The following is a 20,775-nucleotide window of genomic DNA, read 5'->3' on the forward strand; positions in this document are numbered from 1 at the left end:
CTCAAACATGTTCAGAAGGCAGGCAATGAAGTAGAGTGTTGTTGAGACGGTACGGTAGGTTTTGTACTAAAAACGACGGCAGTCACAAATCACTGCTAACAGTAGCCACATGTAAGTACTAACATAAACGTCCTGCTGCGCGCACGCCTATCACACACCATGACAATGAGGAAAGCGGATGTGACTCGGCGGACCGAGCTATCAGAAAACTGGGATGTGGTGTGTAGCTAATGCAGCCCCGTCTCTGTCCCGACAATTACAAACCGAGGATACGGCAACGGAAGCCACTATCTGAATCCGGTGACAATGGTGCGGCGACGCTCAGTGCCGACCGTGGCAGTGAGGAGCCGGCCGGCCGGCCGTCTGTCCCGGCCCCAGGGCGGAGTGACCCGCAACTCGAGAGAGTGTCACTACTGACTCCACGTCTCGAGGCGGAGCGACCCCGTGCACCGAGCCAGGACGGCCAGGCCCGACCTGTGCCCGTGGCAATGGGCGGGACCTCGCCTCCGATGGCCACAGCCCTGTCTCGGGCCAGGCCACTGCTGCTGCTTCTTCTGATATTCGCCTGGACGGGTATGTGAGTCTGAAAGTAGGGCTGATAATTGCTCAGATGAATCGGGATGAATATGCATTATGCAGCGCATGAAACACGTGTGCTATCGATTTAAAACATAAATGCATTCTTTCTTTTTCCTTTTCCAAGGACTAATTTCTCTTTTTATTAAGTGCTTGGTTATGTCATTTAAATATTTTTGGGTAGTTTCATAGTCACAGGATGAGAGGATAAGGGATACTTTGTGCGGATGTAATCAGCGGCTGGTGATCCACCGGATAGCGCTTTGCTAAAGCTTTGACATACTCGTAGCTTACATATACGTGTATACTATCACGGCTTCGACTCCGAGTGAAATACAAATGTTTCGGCTTCTCCAGCATGCAGTGTAAAATGCTTCAGATTCCAGCTCCGCCTCGGCATAGACTCGCTCTTTGAAAATAGTGAAACAATAACAATGCAAGCGCCAATACGGCTATCGCGGGTCGGAAACTGTTCCTTGTAAACCAACAAATGGCCGGAACCGAAGCAGTAGAAAGTGAAAGACAACGCTCAAAATGTCATCGGTTCACGATATATTTCGGTGTATGGGGTAGCTACATTTTGATAATCTGAGATGGCTGTTTCATCGTCCTGTTTAATCTGTATCATTTTCATGCAAAATAATTTGTTTGAGTTAAAATACTGGGCTCTTAACCCGCGCACCGACGGGGGAGGGGAGGGGGAGGGGCGGTCAAGTCAACCACCCCCTGAGGTTTTTCAAGAATAGCGGAAAAACCGCGGCACCACATGCCGCGAAATTTTGACTGCTTATTCTCTTATTAATTTTACACATGGTGTGCAAGTTTCAACCTCCTATCGTTCAAGGTCAGGTCACCAGGTCACTTCGAATGGCCCAGCCTCAAACCATTTTTTTTTTTTGCAGTTTTGTCGCCATGTCAGGGCTACATTAGATGATGGAGGCTTTTGAAAGTCGCAGGATGTAATGAGGTAATTAGTAGCTACAATTTGTATATCTCGGAATTTTGATATCGATGACCTAAGGTCAGGTCAATTTCTTGACCTCCCCATTATAAGTCAGTGGGGGAAAATCAATCCCCTGATTTTCCACTAAAATGCGTCGGAATGGCCCAAAATACCATAAATGACTTCAGATACGATCAACCTTGACTACCTTGAGGCCTGTTTTGCTATTGAGCGACTGTAAGGTCATGTGACGTCATCAAAGGTCACCAACATTTTTTTTGCTAATAACTCCTTACAAGAACGAGAAACAGCCACGTGGATGGTCTCATTATGTTCATCATAGCCCAAGACAGTATGTTCATCTCGTCAAGGCGCATCGAATGATATACATGATGACCTTGAGGTCACGTGACCTGAGGTCAATCTTTGACCTCGACCTTTCGAGGTCAACACATACATATATGTTTCGATGCGGATTGAAAAGAGACTCACGACGGTGTCATTGGTTTGTTCCTAGCTTCGCTATTACGAAAGCTATTCGAGAAAAACTCTCCTCATATCTAGCGCCGCCTTTTGACTTTTTGACCCCTGTGACGTCATCTTTGACCTGATCTGAAAATGACCTCGGTAAAAATTTACTGATCGTCGCTATCTTGCTTCGTTCTCGATATCTCAGGGGAGGGGGTGGTCAACCACCCCTCCCGTCGGTTCAAAGTAGGCGCGCACCCCCGTCGGTGCGCGGTTAAGAGCGATTGCGGTAATGCCATGCTTTGCATCAAAATCGGCGGAACGTGACGTTACTCTGACGTAATTTCCCAGCGACCTTTAGTAGCTAAAGTAATGATGAAATAGCCTTTGCTCATACTTAATCGAAAAATGACGAAAAACAAAATATATATAAAGAGACTGGACTATCTATATAAGGAGACTAAACAGTTTCTTTATATATATTTTGTTTTTCGTCATTTTTCGATTAAGTATGAGCAAAGGGTATTTCATCATCACTACAACTATAATACCTACTAATAATGCTCATCACAGCCATCAATCACATATGTTCTTTAGTAGCTACCGTAAAGTGGGGCTATTTGAAACGGATTTCACAGTTTTTTTTGCCTCTCCCTTCAAAACGGTTGATATCTCTTATAGCACGTAAACTGCAAAAACGTAGTTCTCCGTAACCGCTTTCAGATAGGTCCAGTTTAATTCAGTTAGTAACAACAAATAAAGCTTTATTTCTAATTGAAGCCTAAATAATAAAATCGGTTTAAAATAGCCCCATAGTGTGAGACTATTTGAGCCAGTTTTAGTTGCAAGGAAGCAGAAGAAAATCGATCAAGCTAGGGATAATTCTTTTAACCCTCGCCGGCAATCCCATCACCCGAAGGTTGATGCAACCCCTAAGGTTTTTCACCAATAACTCGCGTAAAAAGCGGCTGATTGCGACAAAACTTTCAGTACCCTCGCATTGCTCAATTGTACACCTTTCCTGAATATTTCATGACCCTCACCCCAAATGACCTTTGACCTGTGACCTATTTTCCGAGACCATGTTTGGTGGTTTGCCTTAGCCGCGCGTTTGCAAGCTTTTCGTGGTTTCAAACGCTGAAGCATGCGGTATGATGTTACTCCCATGCATTAGGGTGGGTGTCAAGGTCACCTGAAGGTCAGGTCAGGTCATTGACCTTTGGTGACCTCGGTTCACTTTTTTCGAGTTGTACATGTTTCTAGGCTAGTTTTTGGAGCTGAATTCGATTTTAGCAACCATTTGAACATTTACTTTGAACATTTACTTTACTTATGTCTTCATTTTTTTGTTTTTTTTTCCATATGTTTATTACATATATCCGAGAACACGGGTTACGAAATCGTCACACCGGTGTCCCCCAAACACGAACATACAGACATACACCATGTGAGACACAGCTTTCCACGCTTAGTCCCCTGTATGTACAGCTGGCAAGACGGGAGATAAGTAGCGGCATCGAGCACGGCAAACAACCCCCTCAACCCCACATGAGCATCAACATGACGTTGCGGTGTGCACCCGCCACATTTCATCTGCATTTTGACTGGGCGGCGGCCGAGCTATAAAAGTATAGCTCGTCACCACCACGCGACGTGGTGTGGCCCGCCTGCCATCAGCCACCGTGGGCCATCAGCCACCGCCCGCGCCGCCCGAGGGCTGTTCACGGGCCCTAGGGCTGTTCACGGGCCCTGTGTGCGGTCGGACCGCACACAGCCTCCAAGCTCCGCCCACTGCGTCCCTACGTCAGCCTTCCGTCACCGCACACAGCGACCGCTGTGGCCGGTCGGGACCGGCCACAGCGGACCGTCCACCGCACGCAGCCGTGACGTCAGAGCCGCCTACCCATCCCCTACCCCCACGCCTGCTGGACGCACCGCACACACCGCACGCAGCAGTGTGCGGTGCCCGTGAACACCCCTCCTGTGTGCGGTCGGACCGCACACAGCCTCGAAGCTCCGCCCACTTCGTCCCTACGTCAGCCTTCCGTCACCGCACACAGCGATCGCTGTGGCCGGTCGGGACTGGCCACAGCGGTCCGTCCACCGCACGCAGCCGTGACGTCAGAGCCGCCTACCCATCCCCTACCCCCACGCCTGCTGGACGCACCGCACACACCGCACGCAGCAGTGTGCGGTGCCCGTGAACACCCCTCCGGCGAAGGGGTATCGCGGGCGGCGCCCCCTATCCACCGGCCGGGCGTGCGAGCCGTCGACTTGTAGGGCCGGCGCGGCGCCCCGCACGCCCGGCCGGCCGACCGGCCCTAGTCAAAGAGGCCGGTCCCGGGTTGGCCCGGATGGGTCATGGGAGCGGTGGCTGATTTTTTGTTTGTACCTAGAACAGGAATCCCACTACATACACTCCTCCCCCCTCCAATCCTGAGCCCATGTCTGTCCATTGCACAATCAAGTATGTACTACTCGTACACAAGGCTTCCCACAGTAACCCAAAAGTTTCATCGAACCTTTTTCTTCCCCCTCTGCGTGCTACGATGCATTTCTCAACTGATATATACTTTGCAAGATACAAAGAAAACCGCTGTACGCTTTGCTCTTCACCAGACCATCGACATTGCCATATAAATTGTTTTCCTAATAGTACACACACGCGTAAGGGGGCTGCCGTCCATTTTCCTTTTCCAGTTAAGTTACCTAAAAGGATATCTTCTGGTGTGAAATTTTTCGGTAAAACAAGCGTATGTTTCAGTCTGATCCAAAATTTCTTTGCGTCCTTACAACCCCAAAAAACATGATATATATCTTCGTTGGGCTCAAAGCAACGATCACACATGCTACACTCTTTTATTTTCATCCAATTAAGTACTCTATTGGTAGGCAATATTCGATGCAGGATACGCAGTTGCAACCATTTCAGTTTAAAATCTTGTGTACTTTTATATAGTATCTTATAGGCTGATGGCCAAGAGCTTTGCACTTATGTCTACTTATGTCTTCATGAAAAATGTGCTTAGCCCAAAAACAAAACAATAGTTACGATAGATGCAGCTGCAAAGTTTTTTTTTTAACTTCAACCATGTTAAGCTGCAGGTAGGGCTGTTTTTGTATAACTTAACTTGTGTTTTTTCTGTATTTCTCGTTCAATGTCAATTTTTTTCTCAAAACTTTTCAACATTTTCAAAAAAAAAACTGTCCATGGATATCATCGTTAAATTCAACATCACCGGTTTTAATTTTACATCAACTTTACTAAACCACTACCGTAGGTACTGTCTCAAATAGCCCCACTTTACGGTACGCAATTTTCCTTTAGACTCAGGGTATTCAATTGATGTAGCCGAGGGTACTAAAAGTTACGCGTCTATACGTTTTTCAGTTTTAAAGATACGTATGATATGGAATAACGCTGTCTTTTGAATGTGTATCTTGAAATGGGAGGGAGGCTCTGCAGAGTCCCCACTCTCAGACATGCCCAGATCAACAAATGCAACCAATGACCAGCCAATACAAAGCAGAGTAAGTTCATTCAGCGCTTAGTTGAAACGAGACAGATCTACTTATATAAATCTCAACTATCGTGCTAGCAGCCTGTACAGTAAGTATACCAGAGAGCATTGTGCAATAAAATTGCAGCCACTGTTTACTGTCAAACGCAAAACAAAGCACATCTACATGAGACAGAACAAACAAACCACACCTAAATATAAGAGTAAGTACATGTATCGGGTCATAGTGAGCGTCGTCCGCCTTGTCGCGGCGGTCCGCGGCGCTAGGTGCGGTCACTGCCGGATGGCTATCGGTGCTCGCTGTCACCCGGCCCGGGGATCACCCAACTGACCCCCGGCCGGACGCCGACCAAGCTACGTCGCTGTGCAGTGTTGTGCGCCAAACCGCGCGGGAAGGACCACTGATACCCCACCACAGCCTCCATATCCGTCCCCGACTGCTGCAGCCGGCTGCTCCAACTGGCGGGGGCAGAATGTAGCGTTCAGTTGACGTGCACAAATTTATTATAATTCGGTCCGAGTGCAACTGGTGTCATTTCTCATGTTTTGACACATCGGGCATTGTGTGCATTGTACGAATTGGTGACGTAGGTACAAATAAATAAAACATTTGCATGGCATCCTGACTGCGCTTCAGGAGCGCGCAGAATATCATAACAGGGACTATTAAGCAAGCAGGCGAGCGGTATAAGAAAACAGCAAAAGATTTACATCAAGATACGAAAAATCTAAATACACGTGTTTGTTCTGACAAACTATACCAAGCATGGTTAAAACTCTCCTCGTAAAAAATCTTTGATTGACATCACTAGCGTGAGGCATGCCGGAATGACGGCTCAGTAGGGGTGAAGCGGTCTGACACTGATAATTTATTTGGCAGATACCGGACAATGTCAGCGGACAATAGGAATCATTCAGGACAGGTCATCATGTCAGCTGACACCTCCTGGATGGAACACAACGATCACCACCGGCACCGAAATCAGGTACTGTGTGCCACTCCCATCGCCCTGAGACACGGCGCCACCGTATGACTATAACTTACTCGTACAATGGCAGCGTTGAACTTAACTATACAGTCGCTGTCACGGATTGTATGTTGACAGGGCCACATGTGACAGACAGTGCACAAGTGATGCAGTGGAAAGGAATCAAAACCCCTTTGATAGAAGTGTTCGAGGAACATATGTCTACAGCCTGGTAAGAAAGGGATGATTGTAATATAACCGTAAGAATATATTAGCCGTTTTCACTACGGGTTGTCTGGCGAATGCACTAAACTGACCAAATCTGCACCAAATCCCTTTTATAACAAATATTTTCCAGATTATGAATTTATTTCAGCCAAGTGTTTTATTCGAAAATAACGTCTGATAATGTGAAAAAAAAAACAGGTATTTAAGAAGCTAGTACACCCCTAACCGATAACTTCTAAGAACCACAGTGAGCCTAATTTGACCAAATCTGCATCACATCTGCGCCAAACGTGTAAAAATGTTGGAGATAGCCGTCGTGAAAACGGCTATTGATAACCAAAATGATCTGCATATTTGCTTTTTTCGTGAAAAAAATCATGTTGAACAAATTTGGATGACAAGAAGATAAATGTTTCATTATCTATGGATACGACACATGCACTCAGCCGGCCCATTTGGTGAGCTCAAAAACAAGTTTGTCGTGAAAAGTTTGGATATTTTAAGTAAAAAATGTTGCCGTGAATATCGCTTGAATATTCAGGCCGAATTACAAATAGCTCACTGTTACTACAATGGTAGTGTTTTATGTCATGACTGACGTCACGAAGAAGGCGCCTTGCAAAATCGAATAATATTCATTTACAATGTTTCGACATAAGGTATAGTCTTTTGTTGTAGACTGACAACCAAATCCATAGAGATATACAACGGTTGGTAGGACGGTGTTGGCAGTGAGTGACTCATCGCTTTTGCAATGCAATGAGAAAAACACATGCATAATATATGCATGCGACCTCCCGCACACCGGCGCACCGGCACACATACCAGTTTTCTCCTCCCCTTATGCCCCCTTCCACTTTCTCTAATTTTCTCTTATTCTGTTCTCAAAACATTTTCTGATTCCTCTATACCCCTATCACTGGCAAACTCTTGACACCTTTAACACTTTCATAAGAACTTGTATCTCAGTTCGGTCTTCATGTGTGTGAATTATGAGCGTGCACAGTGCACACGCCGTCCCTTCGTGGTATGTAGCCGGTCCAATCGGACCGGTGCTGTGGACCGACCGTTGGACCGCTGTGATCCGCAGGACTCTGACCTGTGTCTGGCCGCCATCCACGACGCTCGCCTGGCTTACCCGTCCCAATGGAGCCAAGAGTCCGCCAGAGTCCGGCTCAGAGTACTGCAGCACCAGGGTCCGTTCGTACCCAGCTTCCGGCGCGGCATCATCACACCACGTCCGGAAAGACTCAGCAGTGAAGAGAGATTGGGAGTAGAGTTCACCAGCAACAAAGTCTCTGGTGAGTTGCCATGCGAGAGGCGACGGTAAAGGTAGAAGGCGCATTCTCGGCCAAGCATTTTACGTAAGTTAAAAATTGGCACGATTACGAATATCATGACAGTTGCATAAACGCCTTTAGGCATTTATGACGTATTTGATAACAAAATGAAACTCGTGTCAAAACTTACATATCTATGCCACGGTGGTCTCAGGTGTGACGTTATGTAGCTGAGCATCTTGATGGCAAGTGTCGTTTCTATGCTTACAATTGTTTTTTGTTAATTATTGTTTTGTTTAGTTGATAATGCTGGTTGAGCTGGTGTTGTTTGTTGTTATTTTGATTTATTTTAGACGCGCCCAATGACTGACACTTCTCTCGGCTCATTCGAACAGGGCGCCCATAATAGTTTTGCATCATGCAACCTGTACACTCGAATGGTAACCACGCGTCATTGTTTAATATGAACATGGTCCCTAACTTTATTTTGACATTGCATGTCTATCCTTAAGTTGCTTTAAAACTTTCTCGATAGCAAATGAGACTCTTTTACACATCATCAAAATGTTCGAGAAGCAGTGTACTTGAAGAGTTCTTATCCTGACGTTTTTTTTTTTAGAGCCTGTTCCGGAGATAACTGTGGTCTTCGACTTCCGGTTCCGTGAGGGAGACCCACAGCAAACAGTACAGTGCCACGTTCCGATGTCATTTAATTCGTCCGACTTCCAACTGTTCAGACTTACCGGGTCTGTAATAACTTCAATGGAAAAAAGGAAACATGAAAATGGTAAGTTTAGCATGGTTGATCCCGATGGTGTCAACAAGAGTGCCTTTGTGATCATCGCTGTATACTTTAATTGTTTGTCATATACAGATTACAGGGTGTCCCATAAGTTTCTTTACACCTTTTTTATATTATTGGTCATTAATGCCACTTTGAGAACAGGGAGAAACAAGATATTGCTATTGGCATAATGCTAAGTATGTCTCGAATAAGAGGGAACCCTTTTCACCGCGTCAAGCTATCTCAGAGATGGCCCAGGGTGGTCAATCCCGCACCCATTTTTAATCGTAGCATGAAGGTACCGAGGAAGGTCACAATAGGAGAAGCATGCTGACTACTTGGAATTTGGTCGTTTGAGGGTGGTAAGGGACAGAGGCTAGTTGTAAAGACGTTTGATGTACTTACATACTCCGAATCACGGTTATTATTGGTGGAAACGACATTCTCGCACAATTAAACTTGAAAAGAAAATGTCGGTCCGACCGGCCATCTGTGGTTGTAAATATCGCGAAAGTCGTTTGCTCGCAGGCTAAAGGCAAGCGGGGCTGCAGTGTGCGTACATTTACAATGCGACTATCAGTGAAGGGATCACAAGTATGAAGGCTATATACATACGAATTTCGATGATATTGATTGATTTTGGAACCACACATATCGTCGCGTTTTTTTCCCAAACCCCACATCTGTTCTCCCATAAATTTCCCACAAGTTGGATAGAAACTTTCAAAAAAGTTACTGTCACTCGGTTTTTCTCAAGGTGGTCTGTCGTGGCAGATCAAGCAATGCCATGAGAACAAGCTTTCGAACGCACATAATTAAATAGAATCGGACGATTGGAAACTTTTTAACCCGCGAGTTGCTGGGGGGGGCGTTAAACGCCCCCACTTTTTTCGCCGGGCCATAGCATAAAAACGGCGCGCCGCAGGCGCGCCAAATTTTGGGTACCTGTAGGGAATTAAGTGAAGTTTATTGTGACAAAGTTTCAAAAAAAAATCGGTAGGAAAATTTTGTGAGATATCGAGGTTTTAGTGACGTCATGATTTCTGAGTTTTCGACCAAAAACGGCATATGTTCAAAAAATCATATAAAATCACAGAATAGACATTCAGACATGCCGTAAACGCCATTAGACTGCCAATACCATGAACAATGAAATGGCTATCTTCGATTATTGATTATCGTTCCGCATTTTCCAAAATATTGCACTGAATCTTGGCAATTTCTCGTGACTACTTCACGACCATGATACATGCATTACTTAAATTGAACTTTTTTGCCAAACACGTACACATATAATAAAATGAATGTCACCATCGTGTTCTACGCCCCAAATTACCCATAAAACATGTGTCACAGGCTGCGAATATCAGTTTTTATTTTCGGGGATATGTGCCTGCCCGGTTGACCTGACCTTGACCCTGACCTATGCTTGACTGACCCCTGCATGGAGCTGACACTCTTGTAGGCCTTCTATGATGGATTGTGCACCGTTTTGACAGAGTATGACGAGAGGCGCCCATTGCGAAGTCTTTAAGTCCATGCTACTGAAAGCCCGATTTCAGGCGTTTTACCTGACCTTGACCTGACCTGTGACCTCAAAATTCAACTTTAAAGTACTCATCTGAAGCGTCTTGTCGCGTTCTTTCGTTTGCCGCCTCGTGCGTTTCGCTGCGCCTATTGGTTCTCGAGTTATCGGCTGGGGGGCGTTTAACGCCCCCCCTCCCCCCCCCCCCCAGCAAACGGTGGGTGGCGAAATTCCCCAGCAACTGCCGGGTTAACCCGGCACCGCCTGGGCTATTTCCGTACCCACATCAGCCTGGGGGGGTCGGATCCGAACCCACCCCCCTGTTATCTCGAGAACCAATGGTCGTATCGAGCCCCGCGAGGCGGCGTTCGAAAGGTCTCTACGAGACCTTCCCAAAGCACTCTTAAGATTTTAAGATTGAGGTCAACTTTCGGGTCAAGGTCAGGTCAAAGGTCAAATTCAGGGGTTTTGCATGATTAGGCTTACGGACAGCGGAATCGATAGCTGCTGCTAGAAACTCACCACAAATGACCTCAAAGACCTAGTGAAGGTACCATGTGCGTATAGGGGTCATACTAAGTACGGGTCAAGGTCAGGTCAGGTCACGAAAGGTCACGGTTTTCACTTTCTGCTACATGGGCGTGCGACACATGTTTTATGGCTTATTTTTCACGCCAAATCCGATGGTAATGGTTATATGTGACCCCAAGTCACTGTGCTGGTGATAAGTGTGCATTGAAAGCATAAAAAATCGTTTATACCATACATAACTAAACGAGGGCTAAGAAAAAAAGTCAATTTTTCAACTTTTTATTTTTGACATAAAATGCACTTTTCTAGACGAGCTATGTCCCAGGAATCTAGTGGTGCCATTTGTTTTCACATGCGATGTTCAGAAGTGCCTCTAATTCGCGAAAATGCTTATGACGTCACCATGCCCTATGCATGTTGGAGCTATTTTTTACAATTTGGGGGTCAAAAATCAAGATAAAAAGTTGAAATTTGGGACATCTAATGTTCTAATAGAGCTCTATAACATATATTCCGGTTTTTTGGAAATTCTCAAAATTTTGGATTTTATTAGCTGTTTTCCCAAAAATATAGTTTTTTGAATTTTTAGGGGTGAAAAACGCATTTTATGGAAAATCAGAGATAGCCATTTTAAAGAACTCGTTGAGGCTGCGTCTTTTCATGTCCTTAATTTGCAATTTGCTTAAAACCTCGATTTTTGGCGATTTTTTAAACATTTACCATTTTTTGACTGAAAACGCCATGTAGTTACATCACTAAAATCGATATATCTCAGAAATTTTTGAAAAATTTTTTCTTAAAAATTGCACAGGAGACGTCAAATTGATGGGGGAGAAGCTATACGAAGTTTCAAGTTGATAGCGCAAGCGGTTCATGAGTTATTCAAGAAAAACGGAGGGGGGGTCGGATCCGACCCCCCCAGGCGGTCGCGGGTTAAAGGGGATCTTTTGTGGTCCCCGGAAATTCACGGTCGAGAACAGAAGTGGGACTTGGAAAAAACGTATCCATATGGCCCCATAAAAAACAGAACATCACCAGCATTTGCAGATTGCAGGCCCTGCAAAATAAGTAAAAGTGGATTTCTTACGAATAAAAATGGGTAGGGGAAGCGGGGGTAACACCGCCACTGTGGGAAACACCGCCACCCCATCTGGCGGCGAAAGTATAAAATGTGAAGTGTAAAAATCCGTTATTTCCTTTTGACCGCACGAAGGTAAGCGTCTTCTGATTTGTGTTCCGGTGTTTCAGTGTAATCGAAGCTCAATGTGGGCATTTAAAGAAAAATGCACATTCTCTTATAAAAATTCGATGAGTTGGGAGCACTTTTGAATGTCTTTAAGTAGAGACTCATTTTGATTTACTTGATTACATCGAAAAATAACTGATCGGCTTTGTCCAGTAAGATAAGTTTGCTTGAACCGTGTAGTACATTCTTACCGCTGGCGATTTTTGCTTGTGATCACTTATTGGGGAACACCGCCACCCCGTGGCGGTGTTACCCCAATTGAGGTTGCGGTGTTTCCTGTTTGTAGCGTGATAAGTGATGAAACTCCAAAGACACGCTTTATTTATGTTCGTAGATGTTCCTAAGTCGGGAATAAGCAGCTTATTTGATTTTTTACTTTATATTTGTCATGCATCCCGACCAAGCACTTGCCAGCTGTATAAAACTGGCAAACAGCTGATGAACCTATACCTATTTAGGTGTCCATTACCGATTATTTGCGAAAATTACCACTTACCGACAGGAAACTCATCGCACACGATCTCTGAACAATTAAAAGCTTTCGTAGGAATGGGTTGGGTTAACATCAACACCGGTGGCGGGGTTACCCACACAATTTGTAGGCAGCAAATAGGTATGCAATTTAGGGTGTATCGTCGAATTTTGATTTTTTTTTAAATCGTCTTCACTACTAAATTTTATTGGTCCCTGGCATGTTTGAAGCCGTAGGATACCAATCAAAAAAATATGGGACGAAAACCTAGCCTGCTGCGAGCGGTTGAACGGAAGCCTGTCGGGGCGGCGCCAGGCGTTGAAGTCTCCCCGTTAGTTACGCGCACACTAGCACCACGCGGCGGCTGGAGCCAGTGGCGCGGGAACTTCTTCCAGACTGGGGGGGCTGAACCATAATAGAAATCAACCTAGGGTACCCCCAAATCTAGTTTTCTCACCGGTTTTAGGCCACTTATTTTTCAGACCTTGGCCTTTTCAACAACAAAAAAAAAAACGAAAATATTTTCAAAAAGTGAGGTATTCCGTCTCAGCTGAGTGAAGAAACTACCGTTTTGGCAACCTGGAGTAAAGGTTTTAATCTGCCAAATGAGTTGCCGAGCCAGTGAAATAGGTGGATTTTTCACTTACATGCTTTCTTCCTTTGTGACCCACAACCCCTAATTTGGGGAGGACAAGCTGCCCGACGGTTCCTGGCCTCATGAAACGTTGTGGGGCACCGCCCCCACGGCCGCAGAGTTGTGGGGGCAAGCTTCCCCCACTGCCCCCTCCCCCGGTTCCCACGCCTATGTATGAATCTATGAAATTATGTTAGTAGATTTCCGATTTCGATTCCTCCAGCTGGGGGGGCTCAAATACATTACGAGCCCCCCCAGCCGAAAAGCTGGGGGGGCTCAGCCCCCCCTAGCCCCCCCCCCCGGTTCCCGCGCCACTGGCTGGAGCCGTGCCGCCGCGTTCCCGGTCAGCCGTGTTTTAGCGTTCACTGACGGGTCGAGGTGATTATTCTAAGCTTTCCTAAGAAGCTTTCTGCCCCACAGCTCATTATTGAGCAAGAATATCGCACAAACTGCATAGAACATTGACATGCAGGTTGTCGGCACATAGGAGAAGGGGGATGTTTTGGTTAATGCCTCCTTTAATAGGAAGAGATTGTGGAAGAACAACACATTTCTTTTGGAAATTACTCATCCTCCTTCCTACGTGCCTGCTTTAGTAATCGAAGTACCCCTATTGACTCTACGTTCTTGATTCGGCTGTCGATTTTATGCATGGAATTCCGCTATATTATATTTTCTCGCTCAATGTCCCCTGAGCTATATTGAGGCGTCACGGGACAGCAATGCTCAGCTCACAACTGCAGAGAAAAAGTCAATGTGGTCATGCGTTTTGTATGCCAAAATGTGTGAGCCTTGGCGTGTACCAGCAGCCGTTGTCACCATTGTAATTTTTACGACTTTATTTTTATAAGGATGCAATTGCCCACTTCCCAGACTGGGTTCCCAGACTGGGTTTGGAGATATAGTTTTACAGAAACATTTAGGAATGTCTGTAATGTAAGTTAAAAGCTAATACCGAAAGGAATCCACATATTTTCGAATTTCCTGTTTGCTGTATTGCTTAGTAAATGCCAGACGTCATGATGGCATGGTTGCGATTGATGGTATGCCGGATGGCCAGGGTACGAACTCACGGTAAGTCAGCTTGGCCGGCAGGCATCAACAGGCACAATAGTCTTACACTGATATCGTCACCCTCAGTTATTCGTCACCATTCAGCAGCAGGCCCAGAGCTTCGGGCTTTGAACCGTAAGGCACAGGTGTAGGAGCAAGACATTGTGCCGATTCGAAGGGCTGGAAGGGCAGCATCGCGGGGGCTGGAATGCGCCTGAGCGGCTGAGACCATCCCATTGGGACGGGGGTGTTCTGGGTGCACTCAGCCGCTCATGCTGGGAAATGCATCCAATGGAGCTCTACCCCATCCCCACCCGTTTCGAATGATTAGGCTGACCTTTAGTCTAGAACAAAGAAGGATGGTGGTTGGCTGGTCCCGAGGATAGAAAGGACAGGTAATGACATCATATAATGAATCGAAGACGGCCCCGGCCCGATCCTCTGATAGAGGCTCATCAACACGTATCTCGTTGTGGACCATTTCGTTTTCCTCCACCGTGGTGTTTGCACCGACCTCAACGGGTTGGAAGATTACGATGTTCAGAAACCATTAAGGTCGTAATTGTATATTCGTTGAGTTAGGTTAGCCTTTCCATTCCATGAAGACTACTTTATAATTATTGGATGATAGGATGAGGTTTTGACTGTGTTGAACCTGTCCTACCTGTTCAGTGAACGAATATACAACGAATATACAATTACGATCTTAATGGTTTCTGAACATCGTTACCTTCCAACCCGTTCAGGTCGGTGCAAAAACTACGGTGGAGGAAAACGAAATGGTCCACAACGGGATACGTGTTGAACCCCTATCAGAGGATCGGACCGGGGCCGTCTTCGATTCATTATATGATGTCATTACCTGTCCTTTGTATCTATCCTCGGGACCAGCCAACAGTCATCCTGCCTTGTTCTAGACTAAAGGTCACCCTAATCATTCGAAACGGGGGGATGGGGGGAGAGCTCCATTGGATGCATTTCCCAGCATGAGCGGCTGAGTGCACTCAGAACACCCCCGTCCCAATGGGATGGTCTCAGCCGCTCAGGCGCATTCCAGCCCCCGCGATGCTGCCCTTCCAGCCCTTCGAATCGGCGCAATGTCTTGCTCCTACACCTGTACCTTACGTTTCAAAGCCCGAAGCTCTGGGCCTGCTGCTGAATGGTGACGAATAACTGAGGGTGACGATATCAGTGTAAGACTATTGTGCCTGTTGATGCCTGCCAGCCAAGCTGACTTACCGTGAGTTCGTACCCTGACCATCCGACATACCATCAATCGCAACCATGCCATCATGACGTCTGGCATGACGTAAGCAATACAGCATACAGGAAATCGAAAATATGTGGATTCCTTTCGGTATTCGCTTTAACCCGCGCCCGGCTGGGGGTCCTGGATTTCCACGCCCTGCTGGGGGGGGGGGGTGTTTGAACACCCCCCCTTCTAACTCGGCTCCTGGGCCACGTAGCGATACGCGGAAGGCGGCGTTCGAAAGAGCGTCAAAAATAATGACGAAATCACTTCGGTCAATTTTTTGGTCAGGTCAAAGGTCAGGTCACCAGAGGTCATTGAAGGCAAAATTTCGCCGATTTCCAGGTCGAATGTCGAAAATTTCCAAGAAGCCAACGCATAACTCGGGAACCAATAGAGCTACAGCGCCGCGGAAAAGCGCATTCGATAGCCCTATTAACCCGCGAGTTGCTGGGGGGGGGGCGTTAAACGCCCCCACTTTTTTCGCCGGGCCATAGCATAAAAACGGCGCGCCGCAGGCGCGCCAAATTTTGGGTACCTGTAGGGAATTGATTGAAGTTTATTGTGACAAAGTTTCAAAAAAATCGGTCGGAAAATTTTTGAGATATCGAGGTTTTAGTGACGTCATGATTTTTGAATTTTCGACCAAAAATGGCGTATGTTCAAAAAATCATATAAAATCACAGAATAGACATACAGACATGCCGTAAACGCCATTAGACTGCCAATACCATGAACAATCAAATGGCTATCTTCGATTGTTGATTATCGTTCCGCATTTTCCAAAATCTTCAACTGAATCTTGACAATTTCTCGTGACTACTTCACGACTATGATACATGCATTTCTTAAATTAAACTTTTTTAGCCAAACACGTACACATATGATAAAATGAATGTCACCATCGTGTTCTACGCCCCAAATTACCCATAAAACATGTGTCACGGGCTGCGAATATCAGTTTTGATTTTCGGGGATATGTGCCTACCCGGTTGACCTGACCTTGACCCTGACCTATGCTTGACTGACCCCTACATGGAGCTGACACTCTTGTAGGCCTTATACGATGGATTGTGCACCATTTTGACAGAGTTTATGACGAGAGGCGCCCATTGCGAAGTCCTGAAGTCCATGCTACTGAAAGGCCGATTTCAGGTGTTTGACCTGACCTTGACCCGACCTGTGACCTCAAAACTCAATTTTAAAGTACTCATCTGAAGCGTCTCGTCGCGCTCTTTCGTTTGCCGCCTCGTGCGTTTCGCTGCGCCTATTGGTTCTCGAGTTATCGGCTGGGGGCGTTTAACGCCCCCCCCCCCCAGCAAACGGTGGGTGGCGAAATACCCCAGCAACTGCCGGGTTAACGCCCTTTCTGAATAATTCTCTCAGATTTGACCTAACGTCAACGGTTTCGCCTGCAGGGGGCAAAAACTGCAAAAATAGCCGATTTTTTTCGGAAACAGTTTTTCTGCAATAACTTTTGACCCAAGCCTTGTACGAGCTTACTTTTACCGGCATCGTGTTCCTCTCGTCAAGACGCATCGAATGAACTATAACTTGACCTTGAAAGGTCAAGTTGAAAATTTGACCTCAGGTCAAGGTCATGACCTGACCGGAAAGGGTCATGCTGCATATCAGTCGATCCGTATCGTCGAGCTGAACACATCTAAGGTGTTTTCATCGCTCTAGCATGCCTCTATCAAAAGTTATTTGCGAAAAACTGTTAGATACCATTCATGACCTAAGATGACCTCAGGGCATAAACAGGGGTCACGGACACCATTTTCATGTTCAGTGTGTCTAAACCACTTGTAATTCAGTGTTTGGGAGTGTTTATAATGTCTTTCGTCCAAAAGAGACGCATTTCAATTTTCTCCTATTGACTTATAATGGGGAGGTCGCAAAATTGACCTGACCTTAGGTCATCGATATCAAAATTCTGAGATATACATTTTGTACATGCTATTGCTCTTAGCAATCGCTGAAAGTTTCAAAGCGATCGGTCACTCGGTGTAGCTATGACAGACATTGAAACTTTTTATGAGGTGAGGTCACTTCAAGTGACCTGGTGACCTGACCTTGAATGACCTTGGTCTGAAATTTTCACAACATGTGTAGAATTGATGCATGATAAGGTGTACCAAAAACGGCGGCGCTCCGCGCCGCCGTTTTTGAGATATTCGCGAAAAACCACAAGGGGGGGTGTTCAAACACCCCCCCCAGCAGGGCGCGGGTTAACTTACATTACAGACATTCCCAAATGTTTCTGTAAAACTATAATATCTCCAAACCCAGTCTGGGAACTAGGAAGTGGAAAATTGCATCCTTATAAAGATAAAGTCGTGAAAATTACAATGGTGACAACTGCTGCTGGTACACACCAAGGCTCACACATTTTGGCATACAAAACGCATGGCCACATTGACTTTTTCTCTGCGGTCGTGTGCTGAGCATTGCTGTCCCGTGACGCCTCAATATAGCTCAGGAGACATTTAGCGAGAAAATATAATATAGCGGAATTCCATGCATAAAATCCACAGCCGAATCAAGAACGTAGAGTCAATAGGGGTACTTCGATTACTAAAGCAGGCACGTAGGAAGAAGGAGGATGAGTAATTTCCAAAAGAAATGTGTTGTTCTTCCACAATCTCTTCCTATTAAAGGAGGCATTAACCAAAGCATCCCCTTCTCCGATGTGCCGACAACCTGCATGTCAATGTTCTATGCAGTTTGTGCGATATTCTTGCTCAATAATGAGCTGCAATAATGTGCAATAATGAGCTTGCTCAATAATGAGAAAGCTTCTTAGGAAAGCTTAGAATAATCACCTCGACCCGTCAGTGAACGCTAAAACACGGCTGACCGGGAACGCGGCGGCACGGCGCCAGCCGCCGCGTGGTGCTAGTGTGCGCGTAACTAACGGGGAGACTTCAACGCCTGGCGCCGCCCCGACAGGCTTCCGTTCAACCGCTCGCAGCAGGCTAGGTTTTCGTCCCAGATTTTTTTGACTGGTATCCTACGGCTTCAAACATGCCAGGGACCAATAAAATTTAGTAGTGAACACGATTTAAAAAAATCAAAATTCGACGATACACCCTAGATGCAAGGTATTTTTAAACGTCGTGATACATGAAAACCTTTTAGGAGCATGCAAAATAAGTACCTAAAACACGTGAGAAAATGTTTAAATATTGTAACCAAAACAATAACTACCAAGAGACTTCACACATATTCTCTCATTTTGGCGAAAAGCTTAGGGGGGCGGTGTTACCCCCGCTTCCCCTAATTTGGAATGATGAATCAGCATTGAAATATCACCATTAAACCTCGCCGGCACAGTTGATGCAAACTCCCTAAAGTTTTTCGCAAATAAATTGCGTAAAAGCGGCCGATCGCAACGAAACTTTCAGTACCCTCGCGTTGATCAATTTTACACCAACCCTGAATATTTCATGACCCTGACCCAAAAGACCTTTGACATGTGACCTATTTTCCGAGACCATGTTTGGCCGGAATCGCGATTCGGCTTGTCGGTTCGCAGCCGCGCGTTTGTATTCTTTTCGTGGTTTTAAACGTTCAACTATGTGATTTGATGTTGCTTCCATGTATTAGGGTGGATGTCAAGGTCACCTGAACTCTGAGGTCAGGTCAGGTCATTGACCGTTGATGACCTCTGTCCACTTTTTCGAGTTTTACATGTTTCCAGGCTAGTTTTGGGAGCTGAATTCGAATTTAGCAGCCATGTGAACATTTACGAAGTAGTTTTGGTGCTTTTGTAACATGTTACGAAGCTGTCAGAGGCGGTTGACACGTACTACGAATACCCGGCAGGACCCCCACTGGTTAATCTGACCTGACCTGTCCCGACCTGGCCTAAATGCATAAAGACATCATCTGTGATCAAAACTAACATGATAATCGTGATCAGCACCCCGAAAAATCCAAAGCATATACACTTTACGACGTTCTAACAGGTTCTAACTTTACGACGTTCTAACAGGTTCTAACTTTACGTTCTAACTTTACGACGTTCTATTTCCCGACTTTTGGGTCATTGACCTGACCTAAAAGATCAACTGATGACCTAGGACCTTAAAATCGGGTATCATCCGCTGCCTCTTGTCACGGGCAGCACGCTCGTTTTTTTTCTGCGAAGCTCAAGCTCGATCAGGGAATAAACGCGAGGGGTGTTCGTACCTTGTGCCGTCGAAGGACGCAAAATGACCTGTGCCGGCGAGGGTTATACTGACTGCTAATTGTTCAGTATTGTTAGACACATTTATAAAGTCTGATGGCCAATAGTTGCAAAGCAAAATGATAATTGAAATAATATTAAAAAATTATTTAGATTTTAATTATCATTTTGGTTTGCGACTATTGGCCATCATATTTTATAAACTTACTGCTAAGTTCAATGGTTATTAGGCCAAATAGCGCGACTAATGTCCTCCGTCCACGCAGTAAGGAACTGAGCAATGGTGAATGGTGATAGCCTGGGGCGCAAGTTACGCTGATGCGTTGACAGAACTTCATAGCATGCCAGTAAAACAGGTTGTGAAGGCCCAAAAGAGCGTCTCACTCAAATACTGTGAAGGTCACACATTGCAGCGGTTAACCGTTTCCCAGAAAACATGCGTATCACCGAGAAAAAATGTTTGAAAGCAGGTCAGAGGCCCTATTTGGCGGCACTAGGCGTCATCAGGCACGGCCAAAACGTGGCCAAAACTGGCACAAACACCACTTTCCTGGCTACTAGGACGAAGAGACATGGTTTAAGGACTAACCCGGCCTATTAAAATACATAACAAATGTACGGTTTATCTTGTAGCCTGCACGACCCGAATGATCTGAGAACCGGCGGCCAGCCTGGTTGAGCTTGCGGGTCGGCTAAAATTGAATCGTCGAGCATTTTTGTTAATTGGCTCTATTGTTATTATTATTTTTTTTTTTGAAAACCTACTTTCGTGTTTTATGGTAAATGCTAAATTGAACGGCGCTTCTTGTGAGGTGTGAACACCAGTACACTTATAGATTTTATTGGACGTAAAAGAATGTAAACAACTTTTGGGACACCCTGTAGATTCAGTTTTCTCGCATTCCTTCATGGTTCATGTTCTGTTCAGGCACTGAGTTTCTTGGTGTACTTTTGAAAGTTAGAGATGTGTGTGTCGATAGAATCTCAAAGCAGTTTTCGAGAGGCTCGGGTGGTATCCGGCAACAGGGTGCTATGCTCCATACAAGATAAACTCTACTCGGATGTAACCGCTTTCAGCTACATAGTGAACCGTAAGTATCACTAA

The 20,775-nt window shown here is 45.7% G+C and overlaps 1 protein-coding gene across 2 annotated transcripts in view; it reads left to right on the top strand.

Moving 5' to 3' along the window:
* The first annotated feature begins 328 nt into the window (after positions 1 to 328).
* Positions 329 to 20,775, top strand: part of LOC122389298 (receptor-type tyrosine-protein phosphatase mu-like) — an 86,810-nt gene continuing 66,363 nt past the window's right edge. Inside the window, exons 1-6 of one of the 2 annotated variants that reach the window (XM_043381179.1) lie at positions 329 to 573; positions 6,389 to 6,494; positions 6,615 to 6,708; positions 7,795 to 8,005; positions 8,604 to 8,771; positions 20,651 to 20,761. In XM_043381179.1, the coding sequence (XP_043237114.1) occupies positions 489 to 573; positions 6,389 to 6,494; positions 6,615 to 6,708; positions 7,795 to 8,005; positions 8,604 to 8,771; positions 20,651 to 20,761 (775 nt within the window). In that variant the 5' untranslated portion in view covers positions 329 to 488. The remainder of the gene's footprint in view (positions 574 to 6,388; positions 6,495 to 6,614; positions 6,709 to 7,794; positions 8,006 to 8,603; positions 8,772 to 20,650; positions 20,762 to 20,775) is intronic. The other variant, XM_043381180.1, reaches the window with a different exon arrangement.

Source organism: Amphibalanus amphitrite, unplaced genomic scaffold, assembly GCF_019059575.1.
Source record: "Amphibalanus amphitrite isolate SeventyFive unplaced genomic scaffold, NRLGWU_Aamphi_draft 000353F_arrow, whole genome shotgun sequence".
In the NCBI taxonomy this organism is placed as follows: domain Eukaryota; kingdom Metazoa; phylum Arthropoda; class Thecostraca; order Balanomorpha; family Balanidae; genus Amphibalanus; species Amphibalanus amphitrite.